The 19668-nt window shown below is 44.0% G+C and overlaps 1 protein-coding gene across 1 annotated transcript in view; it reads left to right on the forward strand.

Moving 5' to 3' along the window:
- The window catches only part of tns1b (tensin 1b), a 274098-nt gene that overhangs the window by 180906 nt on the left and 73524 nt on the right, over positions 1 to 19668 (forward strand). Inside the window, exons 6-12 of the mRNA XM_084162084.1 lie at positions 5402 to 5451; positions 15064 to 15235; positions 15391 to 15555; positions 17369 to 17433; positions 18150 to 18233; positions 18742 to 18854; positions 19007 to 19067. Of these exons, the coding sequence (XP_084018210.1) occupies positions 5402 to 5451; positions 15064 to 15235; positions 15391 to 15555; positions 17369 to 17433; positions 18150 to 18233; positions 18742 to 18854; positions 19007 to 19067 (710 nt within the window). The remainder of the gene's footprint in view (positions 1 to 5401; positions 5452 to 15063; positions 15236 to 15390; positions 15556 to 17368; positions 17434 to 18149; positions 18234 to 18741; positions 18855 to 19006; positions 19068 to 19668) is intronic.

A 19668-nucleotide genomic window follows, 5' to 3' on the forward strand; every position in this document is an offset into this window, starting at 1 on the left:
GTCAATCTTCTGGCTCCATTTGTCTTTGTGTTGTGGACGAGTTTGGTGGAGTATGGCTGTTGGGTGATGTGGGAGGTTGTGTGTGTGGGGGAGGTCTGTGGGTGTGTGTGTGTCTGTGTGTGTATATGTGTGTGCGCGTCTGCCGTATTGCTTATAGTACAATGCACAGATTCATATTGAGTCTGACTTTTCCGGCTGAGGGCATAATTGAAGTCTGTACAGATGAACAAGGAAATGGCTGCCAAAGCCCAAAGTATCAGGGGACGTGTACTGCAACACGTAGCTCCTAGGGCCAGTCATGGGCATTAGCTCTGCGGTTACACTGACGTCTTTCAGTCTCACTAGTGTTCCTGGGCCCCTCAGTCTCTCAGCGACACAGCCCCACAGAGAGCTTATCAAATGACTACATGCGCAAGACCCACTTCTCTGTCCTACTTTTGTTAGTGTTTTGTTGTTATGTTTCATCATCTGTTTTTTCCTCTTTACTTGGACTAGGACATATGCTCAATGACTAGACAAATGCTGCTGAACAATAATTGAAGAACTCTAGTGAGGTATCACAGCATGGGAGATTAGGTCAAGATAAGGTCATCTGTGATTTCCATGTCAAGCCAAAGGGTATGGCTTTTGTTTCTGACCTCATTCAGTTGGGACTGTGACAGTCTGGACTGTTAGTTAGTTTAGCCTTATCAAGAACAATACTGATGTCCTGTCACACAAGTAAGAGGACCCTCCATGATTTACACACCACACACGCACACGCACAGCCAGGAATGGGTTAATGAAGAGCAGGAAGAGAGTGGGGTTAATGAAGTGCAGGAAGAGAGTGGGGTTAATGAAGAACTGGAAGAGAGTGGGGTTAATGAAGAGCAGGAAGAGAGTGGGGTTAATGAAGAGCAGGAAGAGAGTGGGGTTAATGAAGAGCAGGAAGAGAGTGGGGTTAATGAAGTGCAAGAAGAGAGTGGGGTTAATGAAGGGCAGGAAGAGAGTGGGGTTAATGAAGAGCAGGAAGAGAGTGGGGTTAATGAAGAGCAGGAAGAGAGTGGGGTTAACGAAGTGCAGGAAGAGAGTGGGGTTAATGAAGTGCAGGAAGAGAATGGGTTAATGAAGAGCAGGAAGAGAGTGGGGTTAATGAAGTGCAGGAAGAGAGTGGGTTTAATGAAGAGCAGGAAGAGAGTGGGGTTAATGAAGAACAGGAAGAGAGTGAGGTTAATGAAGAGCAGGAAGAGAGTGGGGTTAATGAAGTGCAGGAAGAGAGTGGGGTTAATGAAGAGCAGGAAGAGAGTGGGGTTAATGAAGAACAGGAAGAGAGTGGGGTTAATGAAGAACAGGAAGAGAGTGGGGTTAATGAAGAACAGGAAGAGAGTGGGTGAAGGCGCTGTGTCAGCTGACGGGGGTCTAACCCCAGGAAGGGAAAGAACATGGGGGCGTAGCGCTCCAAAATCACAGCATGGAAGAGAGGAGAGAGGGAGGAGGGGAGGAGAGGTAGAGACCAAGAGGGGGAAGATGAAGAGATACAGAGGGAGAGGGAAGGGAAGGAGGGAAGAGTGGTTTGGAGAGGGAAAGAGGGGGGCAAGGATGTGTGTGTGTGTGTGTGTGTGTGTATGAGAAAGGGAGGGAGAGAGAGAGAGAAGGGAAGGAGGGAAACAGGGAGAAAACAAACCCAGAGAGAAAGAGAGCAAGCACTCTGTGGAGTCTGTTGGAGGCTATAGGCATGTTGCGCCCCGTTGGAACCTCTCGACCGAAATAGCGGAAACAGTTTTTCTTCTTCTTCCTCCACTGGAAGAGAAAGGAAGAGTTTTGTGGAGGAGGGTGGAACAGGAGAGTGAAAGAAGGAGAGAGGAAGAGAAGGCGAGAGAGAGACTTTCACTCCTCTCCAGAGATGAACCGGGGAGGGTCCCTGCGAAGACGTCTGTCCTCCCTACGGGGGGCTTGGCGATGGAGTACAGGCTACCTGTTTAGGAAGGTAGGAAAGAAGGGATGGAGGGAGGGAGGGGAGGAGGGAGAGGATTGGGGTACCTGTGAAGGGGGCAAGGTAGGCTACACGAATGACCGTCAATTCCTGTCCTCTTGTCTTGTGTCTCTTCTTTGGTTTTCGTCTGAGTTGTCCCGTCTTTCCTCCTGTTCTGTTCACGCTCGGGTCGTTTGTTGTGGAACTTTTATTTTTCTTTCCCTTTTCAGACTTACCAGCCCCCCTCCCTCCCTCTTTCTCTCTGTTGGTTAATTTGTAAGGCCTGCTTGTAAAGCCAGGATCCCAGATGGCATTGATCAGGGTTCCACGGAGACCCCCCATTTGTTACCTCCCCCAACCCACCCTCCCCCTAGTTGTTGCTCAAGGGGGTATAGGGGTGGGGTGGGGTTGGTTTGGGGGGTGGGTGTGATTGGCGTATGATGAAGTGAACATTGTCTTGACATTTGATTTGGAGTTGGTTGTTGTTCTGTGATGGGGAAATGTAGGAAATAGTTAGACTTTTATTTCACTTAGGACTGTATGCACTTGAATGTTACCAGAACAGGGCCGTGTTTATTCCAGCTTCAACATTCACAGAAAAAGAGAGTTGAGTAACTTTAATGCAACAATGTTTTTTGGGGGGGAAACTAACTTTGCAAAGGTTTGGAAACAAGACCCAGATCAGTTGCTAAATGGTCACAAGGGCCATTGCAATGTGCCTCCCCCCAGATGTTCAACTATTAGTTCAAGTATCGCTCATAAAACATGGACACTGACTGTACAGCCTAAGGCAGCAGTCATTGTTTTGGACTAATTAGGAGGCAAACACTTTCCCACCATTCAACTTCCCAGTCTTACAGTGTCTCTATTAGTTCTACTCTATTAGTTCTTAGTCATCAAGCTGTATGCTATACTGTTTGTTTTTGTCTGCCTTGTTGGTTACATCTGTCCTACCCAAGGTAGTCCTTTCATTCTCTCTCTCTTTCTTTCATTTGTTTATGTCGTCCTGTAGGGACTCTCTCTCTCTCCACTCAGTTGGTAGAGCATGGTGCTAGCAACGCCAGGGTTGTGGGTTCGTTTCCCACGGGGGGCCAGTATGAAAAATGTATGCACTCACTAACTGTAAGTCACTCTGGATAAGAGCGTCTGCTAAATGACTAAAATGTAATCTGTCCTACCCAAGGTAGTCCTTTCATTCTCTCTCTCTCTCTCTTTCATTTGTTTCTGTCCTCCTGTAGCGACTCTCTCTCTCCACTTGAATAGCCGTCCTGAGTTCCGACATACTGAAGCATTTAGCTCAAGAGAGAGAGACACACAGATGTTGGGGCTACACTTTGTGTCACTACAATCGGCCTAGCCACATGTGTACGCGGGGGACTTGTTAAAGAAAAGGGCCTTGGGAATAAGGGATAGAAGTTGTCAAAACAAATTGACTCTGCAGGGTACTAATGAGAGAGAGGGTTGGAGAGAAAGAGAGCAAGAGAAGATGGGCAGAGTTAGAGGTAGAGAGAAAGAGAGATCTAAGAACTGGTGTGGTTAGCCAGACTAGGGCTGGGCGGTATACCGTATTTTATGATATACCGGTATTGATGCAGGGACCGGTTTGGGTTTTTACTTTACCTTCTATAATGGTATTTGAATGTTTGGTTTGTTAAATGTGATATGCCGTGTGTAATGTCCATTTTTATAGTTTACTTCGCTACTTGAGTCATCTCTCTCCACTCTCTCTCTCCATGCCGCTTTCCACACAGACCTAGCCATGCCCCCTATCACTCAATCATTCAGTCTGCATGGTCAATGCAGCACATACAACAATGTTGATGACAACAATGCTGTTTTCACTTCGCTTCTTAATATAAATCTGTGAGCGTTCTATAATGACACTATTCATTTGTGTTTCTTACATCTGTAAACAGCTAGTTTGTCTTTTCTTAGCAAGTTGGGCCTAATCTTGTGAGATGCTAATTGTTAGCCGCTAATGCTAATAGCTAGCTAGCTAATAAATGTACTGAGTAAGAGCAAACATATTTAGTTATACAGCCTGATAATACCAGTTATGGTGTAGACCTAAATCAGCATGTTGTTTGTGCAACAGTATCTTCTAAATCAAAGAGGAATACGCGAAGCAAAAATATGTTAGCTACATGAAGCAGCTAAGAGAAAACATTAAATGTAGCCAAATGTTATAGGGTCCCCTAGGAAACACTTATCAACACTTTAGTTCCTACCCTGTCACAATAAATCCTCCCTGGCATTTTTTATTCGTTGTCATGTCAAACAACACTTTATTCAAAGTGCCCACTATTATATTCTAACTATAGAATTAGAATGGTCATTCTATTTCCATGATTCCAACAGTTCACCCAAGAGTTTTGCTTTAAATCGCAAGTCAAATTGCAATTGCAACATTTGGTTCAAAATAAATCCTAGATTATTTGCACATATCGTGCAGCCCTGTGGAAATTATCTAAACTGAGTGCAGGAAATACAGCAATTATGAAAATGATTAAATTTGGTTGAAGTTGAATTGAACAGTATAAAACAATCAGAAAGGAGAAAACCAATTGAAATAACGTAGAGTGTATGTGTTGCCTCCCTAGGGTCATGCACTACTCATAAACCAAATGTAGAACTTTTATTATTCAAAAACATAAAACACTGTCAAATACCATCATACCATCCAAGTTTTAAAAAATACCGTGATATGATATTTTGGCCATATCGCCCAGCCCTAAGCCAGACTAAAGAAATGGAAGATGATAGATAACATCAGGTCTTCCCCTGAGCTCATGTGACCCCGCCTCCCTCCTCCCAAGAGGAGTGTATAAGTCTATCTGACCTTTGACCTCTATGGAGTGGATGGGAAGGCAGCCAAAGACATGCCGTTATACTTATACCGGTAATGTGTATAATACTGTAACACTTAAATGGTCTGGGAAACTGGCCCATAGAGAGTAAAAACAGAGACAGTAAAGAGTAAAAACAGGGACTACATACTGTACAATGCAGTCCTATCTTATAATGTGTGTTGGGGGGATTGCGAGTGTTTCGCATGATAATGATGATTCTTAGTCTATGACTATTGTGCTCTTAGACGTATTATTATTCATCTACTTACTATACATTGTTTGTGTTTATTCCTCACTTTTATTGTGTGTGTGTGTGTGTGTGAAAAAAAATCATTTCAAATCCATTTCGGAGTAACCATTTGTTGTAAATTATAATAACCGCCCATGGATCTGCCCCAAAACATGTGCTAACACACCAAAACAATGGGTGTGAAATAAATGCTTTTGGTGATTTATGAGTTCAAGGGCATTTTGGGTGCTTGCTCTTTCTCACTGTCAACCAGCTTAACTGTACGTTGGGTTTGACATCCAACTCTTGAGTCTCCCTACTAAGAATTTTCGCTATAATGACTCATGGCTTCTATGTCTGCTTTTGTTTCAGGGTTCAACAAAGTCCACAAAGAGTATGGAGTCTCGACGCAGATCATCAAGGTAAGACCCTTTTATCACATGGTGTTCTGCAAGGTTCTCCTCTCTCTTCTCTTGTCCTGTCCTCTCCACCCCCTCCAAGCCAACCCCAACAAGGAAACCAAGTCCCCACACAGGGACTTTCAAACGGTTTAAATCCTGTCTTTCACCAATATGAAGAACCATGAAAAGGGGGATGCAATGAAAAGATGAAAGTAGACTCACTCTTCAGGGATCTTTCCGTGAAGTTCATTTTACGGCTCACTCCTTCCTTCTCATTGAATCGCTCCTACGCACAGTACAGATGTCGGATCTTAATTTGATCACTCTTTTGTTGTGGAGAAATTTCCTGATGCATCTGGAAATTCAAATGAGCATTGTGATTGGCTAAAAATGAGCAGTTCTCTTTCTGTCCATTCGGGGGCAGTCGAGTCATTGGGATCAGGGCTCGCTATCTTAAAATAATGTTCTCTCTCGCTCAAACGCTATAGGCCTAGGTTCTATTACTGCAACATTCAAATCCACAAAAATGTATCTGAAATTCAGCCATACACATTGACAACCATTGTTTTATATAGCTTAATAACACAAGATAGTTATTGGTCTCCACTAGGCTACGACATACAAGTCTCTAGTGTATCCTAAGGTTACGAATGAACTGTCAAAATTCAGTTCAATTGTGGCCGGGGGTGGTCTAGCAGTTTGGGCCACTGCCTTCAGCGCGCACATATACTGTAGGCCTATGGTGTTTGTGTGGGTCCAATTCTGGCCAAAGAACTTCTGGTACAAATAATGCGGTCTCCAGATTGATTTGATGTAGTTAGACATTTTAAATTGGACAGGCAAGGGTAATTTCTTATTTTTCTTGATAAGAAATTATCATACCAGACACTTTTAGATAACATAAATAGTAAACAAATAAAATAACAGTACGCCAATATTAGTTTCCATTCATACAAAGTGTCGGGTAAATTGCCACAGTAGATTTGCCGTGGTAAACAAGGAAATACTGTATTGCTATTGTACAGAATGCTTGTAAAATAGATAAATCGCCCTTAGTCTGTTCAAAAAGGACTAAATTGTTCCATTGACAATACCAATAAGAGGACGAACGTATCTTATAATAATAATAATAATATGCCATTTAGCAGACGCTTTTATCCAAAGCGACTTACAGTTGAAAGACTTTGGTTGCAAGCAGGACTAAGGCAGAGAGGAAGAGGCAAAGTGAGAAGGGTCATTCTCGCCCAAATAAGCCCAAACCGTTTCTATGGGCTTAATATGCAGACCTAAGCTTGTCGCCTGCCTTCCTGCCTTTGGGATGATTCCCATTGTTGATTGACAGATACAGTGGGGAAAAAAAGTATTTAGTCAGCCACCAATTGTGCAAATTCTCCCACTTAAAAAGATGAGAGAGGCCTGTAATTTTCATCATATGTACACGTCAACTATGACAGACAAATTGAGAAAAAGAAATCCAGAAAATCACATTGTAGGATTTTTAATGAATTTATTTGCAAATTATGGTGGAAAATAAGTATTTGGTCACCTACAAACAAGCAAGATTTCTGGCTCTCACAGACCTGTAACTTCTTCTTTAAGAGGCTCCTCTGTCCTCCACACGTTACCTGTATTAATGGCACCTGTTTGAACTTGTTATCAGTATAAAAGACACCTGTCCACAACCTCAAACAGTCACACTCCAAACTCCACTATGGCCAAGACCAAAGAGCTGTCAAAGGACACCAGAAACAAAATTGTAGACCTGCACCAGGCTGGGAAGACTGAATCTGCAATAGGTAAGCAGCTTGGTTTGAAGAAATCAACTGTGGGAGCAATTATTAGGAAATGGAAGACATACAAGACCACTGATAATCTCCCTCGATCTGGGGCTCCACGCAAGATCTCACCCCGTGGGGTCAAAATGATCACAAGAATGGTGAGCAAAAATCCCAGAACCACACGGGGGGACCTAGTGAATGATCTGCAGAGAGCTGGGACCAAAGTAACAAAGCCTACCATCAGTAACACACTACGCCGCCAGGGACTCAAATCCTGCAGTGCCAGACGTGTCCCCCTGCTTAAGCCAGTACATGTCCAGGCCCGTCTGAAGTTTGCTAGAGTGCATTTGGATGATCCAGAAGAGGATTGGGAGAATGTCATATGGTCAGATGAAACCAAAATATAACTTTTTGGTAAAAACTCAACTCGTCGTGTTTGGAGGACAAAGAATGCTGAGTTGCATCCAAAGAACACCATACCTACTGTGAAGCATGGGGGTGGAAACATCATGCTTTGGGGCTGTTTTTCTGCAAAGGGACCAGGACGACTGATCCGTGTAAAGGAAAGAATGAATGGGGCCATGTATCGTGAGATTTTGAGTGAAAACCTCCTTCCATCATCAAGGGCATTGAAGATGAAACGTGGCTGGGTCTTTCAGCATGACAATGATCCCAAACACACCGCCCGGGCAATGAAGGAGTGGCTTCGTAAGAAGCATTTCAAGGTCATGGAGTGGCCTAGCCAGTCTCCAGATCTCAACCCCATAGAAAATCGTTGGAGGGAGTTGAAAGTCCGTGTTGCCCAGCGACAGCCCCAAAACATCACTGCTCTAGAGGAGATCTGCATGGAGGAATGGGCCAAAATACCAGCAACAGTGTGTGAAAACCTTGTGAAGACTTACAGAAAACGTTTGACCTGTGTCATTGCCAACAAAGGGTATATAACAAAGTATTGAGAAACTTTTATTATTGACCAAATACTTATTTTCCACCATCATTTGCAAATAAATTCATTAAAAATCCTACAATGTGATTTTCTGGATTTTTTTCCCTCATTTTGTCTGTCATAGTTGACGTGTACCTATGATGAAAATTACAGGCCTCTCTAATTTTTTTAAGTGGGAGAACTTGCACAATTGGTGGCTGACTAAATACTTTTTTTCCCCACTGTATAGGCCTACTGTAGAACAATATAATTTCAAGTACATGTGATGGTGAATGCATACAAAAAATATTTATTTCACTCAGAAACAAACAATCAATACCAAAATGTCACTATGAATCATGTTACTAGAATGCAAAGCAGACACATTTCACCATATAATAAAATTTATGTCAAAAGTAGATTTTTTTTTTGCATTTATCTAACCCTAACCATTTTCCTAACCTTAACCTACTCATCCTAACCTGCTATGTTAATTCTCCTAACCTGCTACAAAAAGTAATTTATTTTAAAAAAGCTGTATCCCTTCTAGACCTAACTGGATTTACACTCCATCCCCCTTCTCTTCTGAACCTCACCTTTCCACTTTGAAGGGTATTTTCTTTTCTTGGCTGGCCCATTCTCCTCCCCCCTCGATTGTGCCACTACAAGCTGTAAATAAAAAATCTTGATTTCTATATGGCACAAAAAACATACTGAGATGATACACTGACTGTATGACAGAGGTGTTGAGAGAGAGAGAGAGAGAGAGAGAGAGAGAGAGAGAGAGAGAGAGAGAGAGAGAGAGAGAGAGAGAGAGAGAGAGAGGATAGAGAGAGAGAGAAGATGCTGCGGTGGACTGACCCGTTGATCTAGCTAACGTTAGATAGCAACATGGTTGACACGGCAGCTAGCTAGTTTAGACAGCTTATCTAGTGGCAACCTAATGTGATAGCTAGTTAGCTATTGCCACACACATGTGATTAATCTATTCACTCTTTATGCCAATGGTGGCTAGTTGGCCAACAAACAGAGATCGTATGGGAAGCTAAAAACAGGAGATTCAACTTTTTCTGATCGTGTCTGGCTAACAACCCAAGAAAACAAATCTGAGGACAAAAATTAAGACAAAAAGTAGCGCCTCACTTCAAGAGCCATGGAGAAAATAAAATTAGGTTTGACACACAACATTGAGAGCCAATGGACTTAAAGAGTTTTGATGACAAGCTATTTTGAATGCAATTCATTGGTCTAGGGGTTGTGAAACGTTCATACAGACGTAAAGGGGAACCAATAGTATCGATTCATGTTAAAAAAAAAAGAATATCACAACATTTGGTTAGGAGGTTTTAATCCGACAGCGACAACATAATAATATAAATCTATGTAACTAAAGTGACACATTTGGTAAATTGTAACGGAGTAAAAAGTAAGTTACAGTACTTCCATCAGAAATTACTTGAGTAAGAGTACAAGTACAGCCCACAGAAAATGTAAGGGCATTAGTAGACTGGATTTGAACCCATGCCTATTCTGGCATATGTGTGCAGTTGTCAGCAGCTCTATCCTACTGGACCACACAGGCACTGAGATAACCATGATTTTATTTAGCCTATTACTTGCCAAAACAATTGATGGAAAAAAAACATATTTTCCCTAATGAAAAATACATAAAAGTATACATCTACCCCCTTCAAATATTGTCAATTTATTATAATCCACATAAGAATTCACACGAGACGCGCTGTAGCCTGCACGTAGCCTACATAGGCTACTTGAACTGATGCCCAGTGGACCTGCAGTCTAAATTATTGTATAGCCTACAAACACCGCTTCCAGCTGCCCCCTGGCGTCTATTCTAAATACACTGCTCAAAAAAATAAAGGGAACACTTAAACAACACAATGTAACTCCAAGTCAATCACACTTCTGTGAAATCAAACTGTCCATTTAGGAAGTAACACTGATTGACAATAAATGTCACATGCTGTTGTGCAAATGGAATAGACAACAGGTGGAAATTATAGGCAATTAGCAAGACACCCCCAATAAAGAAGTGGTTCTGCAGGTGGTGACCACAGACCACTTCTCAGTTCCTATGCTTCCTGGCTGATGTTTTGGTCACTTTTGAATGCTGGCGGTGCTTTCACTCTAGTGGTAGCATGAGACGGAGTCTACAACCCACACAAGTGGCTCAGGTAGTGCAGCTCATCCAGGATGGCACATCAATGCGAGCTGTGGCAAGAAGGTTTGCTATGTCTGTCAGCGTAGTGTCCAGAGCATGGAGGCGCTACCAGGAGACAGGCCAGTACATCAGGAGACGTGTAGGAGGCCGTAGGAGGGCAACAACCCAGCAGCATGACCGCTACCTCCGCCTTTGTGCAAGGAGGAGCAGGAGGAGCACTGCCAGAGCCCTGCAAAATGACCTCCAGCAGGCCACAAATGTGCATGTGTCTGCTCAAACGGTCAGAAACAGACTCCATGAGGGTGGTATGAGGGCCCGACGTCCACAGGTGGGGGTTGTGCTTACAGCCCAACACCGTGCAGGACGTTTGGCATTTGCCAGAGAACACCAAGATTGGCAAATTCGCCACTGGCGCCCTGTGCTCTTCACAGATGAAAGCAGGTTCACACTGAGCACATGTGACAGACGTGACAGAGTCTGGAGACGCCGTGGAGAACGTTCTGCTGCCTGCAACATCCTCCAGCATGACCGGTTTGGCGGTGGGTCAGTCATGGTGTGGGGTGGCATTTATTTGGGGGGCTGCACAGCCCTCCATGTGCTCGCCAGAGGTAGCCTGACTGCCATTAGGTACCGAGATGAGATCCTCAGACCCCTTGTGAGACCATATGCTGGTGCGGTTGGCCCTGGGTTCCTCCTAATGCAAGACAATGCTAGACCTCATGTGGCTGGAGTGTGTCAGCAGTTCCTGCAAGAGGAAGGCATTGATGCTATGGACTGGCCCGCCCGTTCCCCAGACCTGAATCCAATTGAGCACATCTGGGACATCATGTCTTGCTCCATCCACCAACGCCACGTTGCACCACAGACTGTCCAGGAGTTGGTGGATGCTTTAGTCCAGGTCTGGGAGGAGATCCCTCAGGAGACCCACCGCCACCTCATCAGGAGCATGCCCAGGCGTTGTAGGGAGGTCATACAGGCACGTGGAGGCCACACACACTACTGAGCCTCATTTTGGCTTGTTTTAAGGACATTACATCAAAGTTGGATCAGCCTGTAGTGTGGTTTTCCACTTTAATTTTGAGGATGACTCCAAATCCAGACCTCCATGGGTTGATAAATTTGATTTCCATTGATAATTTTTGTGTGATTTTGTTGTCAGCACATTCAACTATGTAAAGAAAAAAGTATTTAATAAGATTATTTCATTCATTCAGATCTAGGATGTGTTGTTTAAGTGTTCCCTTTATTTTTTTGAGCAGTGTATTAAATAAACATTAAAATCCTCCTGCTGCAGGATTATTTTCCTCCTGCGACGAAATGGGTCATATTAAGATCTGACATCTGTAGGATAGCAGGCCTTGGCCCATGTTTTACTGACAGGGCCTATACGTTTTTCACATTAACCCCACCAAGGACGTCGACCAAGGCTTGCATCCATTCTATTAGACCCTATTGGTCTGTCTCTGTAGCAGCTATCAATGTGCAGAGCTTATTTTGGATACAGGACTCTTTTGTTTCCTTGCCAAGAAAAGCATTAACATCATAGGAGGAAGCAGTAATGTAATATAGCACTGCTGTGTACTTTTTTGGGATTTCCCAGACCGTTTGTTAGCTTTTAAAGAGACATTTTTACAGAGCTCCAAATATGAGGCAATGCATTGTGAGAGACGCATGCAGCGAACAGAAGTTGATATTGTCCATTTGTGTCAAGGGAACAACCGCTAGCTAACCAGCAAGCCATGGAAATAGCCTAGCAATGCAGTTGTGCCGATACAGTGCCTTCGGAATGTATTCAGACCCCTTGACTTTTTCCACATTTTGTTACGTTACAGCCTTATTCTAAAATGAATTAAATGAAAAAAATCCACAGCAATCTACACACAATACCCCATAATGACAAAGCGAAAATGGTTTGTAGACATTTTTGCTAATAAAAAAGAAAAACAAACGGAAATAACTTATCTACATAAGTATTCAGACCATTGACTATGAGACTCAAACTTTAGCTCAGGTGCATCCTGTTTCCATTGATCATCATTGAGATGTTTCTACAACTTGATTGGAGTCCACCTGTGGTAAATTCAATTGATTGGACATGATTTGGAAAGGTGCACACCTGTCTATATAGTTGACAGTGCATGTCAGAGCAAAAACCAAGCCATGAGGTCAAAGGAATTTTCCGTAGAGCTCCTAGACAGGATTGTGTAAAAGGCACATGACAGCCCGCTTGGAGTTTGCCAAAAGGCACCTAAAGACTCTCAGACCATGAGAAACAAGATTCTCTGGTCTAATGAAACCAATATTCAACTCTTTGGCCTGAATGCCAAGAGTCACGTCTGGAGGAAACCTTGCACCATCCCTACGGTGAAGCATGGTGGTGGCAGCATCATGCTGTGGGGGGTGTTTTTCAGCAACAGGGATTGGAAGACTAGTCAGGATCGAGGCAAAGATGAACGGAGCAAAGTACAGAAAGATCATTGATAAAAAACCTGCTCCAGAGTGCTCAGGACCTCAGACTGGGGCGAAGGTTCACCTTCCAACAGGACAACGACCCTAAGCACACAGCCAAGACATCGCAGGAGTGGCTTCGGGACAAGTCTCTGAAAGTCCTTGAGTGGCTCAGCCAGAGCCCGGACTTGAACCCGATTGAACATCTCTGGAGAGACCAGAAAATAGTTGTGCAGCAACGCTCCCCATCCAACCTGACAGAGCTTTAGAGGATCTGCAGAGAAGAATGGGAGAAACTCCCCAAATACAGGTGTGCCAAGCTTGTAGCATCATACCCAAGAAGACTCAAGGCTATAATTGCTGCCAAAGGTGCTTCAAGAAAGTACTGAGTAAAGGGTCTGAATACTTATGTAAATGTGATATTTCTGTTTTTTATTTTTTATAAATGAGTTAAAATTTCTATTTCATTATGGGGTATTGTGTGTAGATTGATGAGGGAAAAAAACAATTAAATCAATTTTAGAATAAGGCTGTAACCTAACAAAATGTGGAAAAGTCAAGGGATCTGAATACTTTCAGAAGGCACTGTATATAGCTAGGCTACTCTTTTATGTGTAATATTCTTCCTGGCATAACATATGTTGTCAGTTTGTGCTTTACTACATATACTACAAGACAAAGATACAACAGAAGTGACGTTTTTAATAATGACACAGCTGCATAAAACGTTGAGAGGCTTTCCCCCACAAAATCAACCAATCATGTGCTCCCTCTGGCTCTCGACATACTTTCCACATTACCGTCAAATCAACACACACACGCAGGCATGCACGCACGCACACATGCACGCACACACGCACACACACTAACCATAATATGCATTATTATCACACATATTCACTCACATTGTCCTTATCACACGCTATATAGGACGTCTATCATGAACGTGTTATCTGCAATGGCGATATCGGGGCTATTTTTCACCGGCTATGTTTGTTCAAATGCGTAAATGCGATCAGTGCAGCTGCGTAATTGAGCGCAGCGAGATATGCGCTGGGCTGATAAAGTGAAAGAAGGCTGTCGGTCTGGTCTGTAGCTAAGACAGCGCTGATGAGAAGCAGATTGGAGCCCAGTGCATGCTGGTGTACCTGGAGGAGACCCAAACCGCAACTCTATGAGCTGTATACCCTCTAGGAGAGAGGGAGGAGAGAGAGTGAGGGGAGTGGGGGGGGGGGGGGGGGGGGGGGGGGGGGGACTGATAGATAGATAGTAAGATAAGAGAGTGTATGAAGCAAATAATAAGAGGAGGGAGAGTGAGAAAGCACAAATCATACAGTGCATTTGTTTAGTAGAGAACCTTTTGGATATATTGCTTTGTCTAGTATTCCTTGTGACTAATAAGGTAGTTTCTCATAGTGCCAGATGTACAGCATGTTTGCACTGTTAAACCAGTCTGTTTCCCGGTAGCAGACACATGAGCAATATCCTCCAACTCGGCAGTCCAGAGTTGACACGTGGGAAATATTCCTAGTAGACGTTCAATCGCTGTCTCAGAGCCATACGCTCTCCCAGTGCGTTTCAGGCTCGCTCCTGATTACAGTCCGGACATACCAGATTGGGAAAAAGGCATGTGGTCGCTCTCTGTCTGCTCTGCCCCAACTCGTTCTTCGCGAGTGACCAAAATGTTTTGTTTGGTCTGCTGAGGCGCACACTCACGGAATGTGGCATATTTTCATATCAGGCTTTGTTTATCCATCGAATCAATCTCTTTCCACTCTGTTTTCGTCCGAGCGGTTCCAAGCAAAACATACGCTGTGTGTTTAATGTACTCAATTTTGTGTGTGTTTTTAATGTACTGGACAGCAGCTGGAGTTTGGAGGCTACCGTGACCCTTCAGTGATTTAGTGATGTCACGTCCACAAGAAATGGGATTTAACAACGACTCTGGCTGGTATTCAGTCAGTTGCAGATAGTGGGTTTTACGGATAGACTTTGCATAGCAGACCGTCTCTTTCTCTCTGTCTTTATCTTGATCTTCTCTGCTCTCTCTCTCTCTATTACATTCTAAATAAGCTTTATTGGCATGAAAGGAACAATCCAATGTTGCCAAACCAATGCAAAACACACAGTATTGTAACTCTAAGTCAACTATTTTCAACTTGTCATTGAAATTGACTTGACATTGATGTCTCCCTGCCGCTCTTACTCTAATTTCATTCACAAAGCTTTCTTGTCATGGAAAGTGTAAAACATACAGTTTTGTCTCTCTCTCCATCTCTCCTCCCCTCTCCCTACCCCAGGAGTGTGAGTCTGCTGCAGGACCTGGAGGAGAACTATGAGGTGGACCTGGTCTACATCACCGAGCGGATCATCTCCGTCTCCTTCCCCAGCTGTGTGGAGGAGACCAGCTACGCCTCAAACCTCTGCGAGGTGGCCTCCATGTTGCGCTCCAAACACCAAGACAACTACCTAGTAAGGGCTGCCCCACTGATCTAGGATCAGCTCACCCTACCAATTCATAGGCTTAAGGGGGATCAGTCCCCTCTGGCATAGTGTTTGTCTCTCAGTAGAATAAAAGGAAAATAAAGAAATGGAAAAGAAAATATTTAAACGTGATGCTTTTTCAGCTCTTCAACCTCAGCGAGAAACGCTATCAGCTCAACCCAAAGGTGTTGGACTTTGGCTGGCCCGACCACCATGCTCCTGCCCTGGATAAGATCTGCAGTATATGTAAGGCCATGGACACCTGGCTGAGTGCGGACAGTCACAATGTGGTGGTGATACACAACAAGGTGAGATAGTGTGATACTGTACTCTAACTAAAGTCCTCGCAAGTATATTGAGAAACAATACTGCTATCATACATACAGTGGGGAAAAAAAGTATTTAGTCAGCCACCAAATATGCAAGTTCTCCCACTTAAAAAGATGAGAGAGGCCTGCAATTTTCATCATAGGTACACGTCAACTATGACAGACAAAATGAGAATTTCTTTTCCAGAAAATCACATTGTAGGATTTTTTATGAATTTATTTGCAAATTATGGTGGAAAATACGTATTTGGTCAATAACAAAAGTTTCTCAATACTTTGTTATATACCCTTTGTTGGCAATGACACAGGTCAAAAGTTTTCTGTAAGTCTTCACAAGGTTTTCACACACTGTTGCTGGTATTTTGGCCCATTCCTCCATGCAGATCTCCACTAGAGCAGTGATGTTTTGGGGCTGTCGCTGGGCAACACAGACTTTCAACTCCCTCCAAAGATTTTCTATGGGGTTGAGATCTGGAGACTGGCTAGGCCACTCCAGGACCTTGAAATGCTTCTTACGAAGCCACTCCTTCGTTGCCCGGGCGGTGTGTTTGGGATCATTGTCATGCTGAAAGACCAAGCCACGTTTCATCTTCAATGCCCTTGCTGATGGAAGGAGGTTTTCACTCAAAATCTCACGATACATGGCCCCATTCATTCTTTCCTTTACACGGATCGGTCGTCCTGGTCCCTTTGCAGAAAAACAGCCCCAAAGCATGATGTTTCCACCCCCATGCTTCACAGTAGGTATGGTGTTCTTTGGATGCAACTCAGCATTCTTTGTCCTCCAAACACGACGAGTTGAGTTTTTACCAAAAAGTTATATTTTGGTTTCATCTGACCATATGACATTCTCCCAATCCTCTTCTGGATCATCCAAATGCACTCTAGCAAACTTCAGACGGGCCTGGACATGTACTGGCTTAAGCAGGGGGACACGTCTGGCACTGCGGCGTAGTGTGTTACTGATGGTAGGCTTTGTTACTTTGGTCCCAGCTCTCTGCAGGTCATTCACTAGGTCCCCCCGTGTGGTTCTGGGATTTTGCTCACCGTTGTTGTGATCATTTTGACCCCATGGGGTGAGATCTTGCGTGGAGCCCCAGATCGAGGGACATTATCAGTGGTCTTGTATGTCTTCCATTTCCAATAATTGCTCCCACAGTTGATTTCTTCAAACCAAGCTGCTTACCTATTGCAGATTCAGTCTTCCCAGCCTGGTGCAGGTCTACAATTTTGTTTCTGGTGTCCTTTGACAGCTCTTTGGTCTTGGCCATAGTGGAGTTTGGAGTGTGACTGTTTGAGGTTGTGGACAGGTGTCTTTTATACTGATAACAAGTTCAAACAGGTGCCATTAATACAGGTAACGAGTGGAGGACAGAGGAGCCTCTTAAAGAAGAAGTTACAGGTCTGTGAGAGCCAGAAATCTTGCTTGTTTGTAGGTGACCAAATACTTATTTTCCACCATAATTTGCAAATAAATTCATAAAAAATCCTACAATGTGATTTTCTGGAGAAAAAAAATCTCAATTTGTCTGTCATAGTTGACGTGTACCTATGATGAAAATTACAGGCCTCTCTCATCTTTTTAAGTGGGAGAACTTGCACAATTGGTGGCTGACTAAATACTTTTTTCCCCCACTGTACCTATCAGGGCTTTGTACTGTTTATGCTGCTCTGAGACAGTAGATGGCGTTCTTAGGCCATCATCTCCTTCCCAATATATATCTTCTGAATTACCAATATGTCAAAGCAATACTTCCTGATTGCTAATCCTTATTTGATTTTCTTTCTGCAGGGGAACCGAGGGCGAACAGGAGTGGTGGTGGCAGCATACATGCATTACAGCAACATATCAGCAAGGTGAACACATAGCCCATGAGACTTAATGGCACAATACACAAGAGAGAGATGGGGGGAGAGAAGGAGGGGAGGGTAGAGCTGTAGAGAGAGAGAGAGAGGGGAGCAGACATAGAGGGCGGGAGGGAGGGAGGGAGGGAGGGAGGGGATTGCGAGAAAGAGGCAAGAGAGAAGGGTGAGAGAGAAGGGTGAGAGAGAGGGGTGAGAGAGCGGAGTGAGAGAGAGAGGAGAAAGAGAAATAGGGGAATGAGAGAGTGTGAGAAAATATATAGAAGGGAGTGAGAGAGAAGGGGGTGAGAGAGGGAGAGAAAGAGTCAAGTGAAGTGAGCTTTAGAACCGTAGAGCACAGTAGGGCAGTCAACAAATAAACAGATGATGAAGAGTCACAAGATTCATGTTATCCGCTGATCATCATCACATTCCCCCTCCCTACCCAACATGTGCCAACTGTGCGCCAGTGTTCAGGACTTCTTCAACAAAGCAGGCCCTAATTCAATCAATGGCATACAGTATAAAGCAACACAACACTGTGGGTTCACGCAAAGGTCACATGTCCTCAAAGAGGACCAGCTTTTTTTCCTTAATCTGCCATTGTTGTATTTGGGTCACAGTCTCTTTTTAACATGATCAAAATAGAGTCCTTTGAAGAGGTGTGAAGAAATGACTGAGCGGTAGGCAGGGTACGGGTGCTGACCAGATGTTTGTCTCTGGGTGTTTAGTGCTGATCAGGCGCTGGACAGGTTTGCCATGAAGAGGTTCTATGAAGACAAAGTACTTCCTGTGGGTCAGCCATCTCAGAAGAGGTCAGTTTCCCTCCACTTCCTGTCTGACACCTCTACTTCCTCTTTGACCCAACTACCATTTCCTGTTTCATTTTCTCTTTATGAGTTTGGCTCCAGATTGAACTGAGCTACTTGACCAATCTTAGTGGGTTTAAGTTCACCTTGTCTTCTCAACCACTCTCCTACTCTTTCTTTCAATTTGTTGACTTTCCTAGAGGGGCAACGGAGGCCTCCTTCTCCTTTTTGCATCCTAATTTGTAGAGTTGAGACAATGTCTGATTCATCTGTAGACTGAAAGTCATAAGTGAATGAGTATGATGTAAGCATCTGTTGTTGTCTTTGCAAAGGTCATACCTAGAGATAGAATCTCCATTTATCTACTTGATGTGTTTCCATTCATACACTGTCCAGTGTACACCAATGGCATGCTGATCCCTCTGTTAACAAAACATTGAAATCCTGAATTCTCTCTCTCGCTCTCGCTCTCGCTCTCTCTCTCGCTCTCTGTGTCTCTCTCTTTCTCTCTCAGGTATGTACAGTACTTCAGCGGTCTTCTTTCAGGACATATCAAGATCAACAACAAACCCCTGTTCCTTCACCACGTCATCATGCACGGCATCCCCAACTTTGAGTCCAAAGGAGGTGAAAGTTGACACGCACACACACACACACATGTGCAGGCAAACACACATGTGCATGCACACACGCATGCACACATACACACACACACGCACACACAGACTTGATACACACACCTGCTTGTTTTTACTCAATGTTCTGTTATGGCTTTTCAGGTTGCCGCCCTTTCCTCAAGATCTACCAAGCCATGCAGCCAGTCTACACATCTGGGATCTAGTAAGTACACACACACACGTACACACACACACAACACAACCACCTTCAGTTTCTGTTTCCTCACTCACACAACCCCCCCCCCCCCCCCCCCCCCCCCGCAAGTAAATCCATTGTAAGCTTCCCACACGTTATTATGTTTAGCTAGCCTCCATAGTTCTCTAGTTCCCCAGCCCCAGTCTCTAGTTCCCCAGCCTCAGATGTTCCAGCCTGGTGTTATGATCAGTAGTAGTGTTATTAGTAACTGGAGGAGCCAGTGAAATAAGCAGACGGAGATGTGTGTGGACCCAGGGCCTTGCTGAAGGACCCCTACAGATACCCAGGCCCGGGCCGGAAATTATGAATTATACAGCTTTGTGCAGACGTTTGAGCACACAGGAGGGCATGCCCACAGATGGCAGGACAAATGAGGGCACTCCAGGTGGCACTCCTTACATGGTTCCCTCCACTTTCCATTCCCTTCCTTCCTTTCTAGTCTATGCATTGCTAAAACTTTTATTTGCCTATATCTCCATATATATATATATCCATGTATATATGGTGTGTGTGTGTGTGTGTATGTGTGTGTGTGTGCGTGTGTGTGCATTTGTGTGTGTGTGAGTGT

Source organism: Coregonus lavaretus (genome assembly GCF_964263955.1).
Source record: "Coregonus lavaretus genome assembly, chromosome: 5".
Classification (NCBI taxonomy): domain Eukaryota; kingdom Metazoa; phylum Chordata; class Actinopteri; order Salmoniformes; family Salmonidae; genus Coregonus; species Coregonus lavaretus.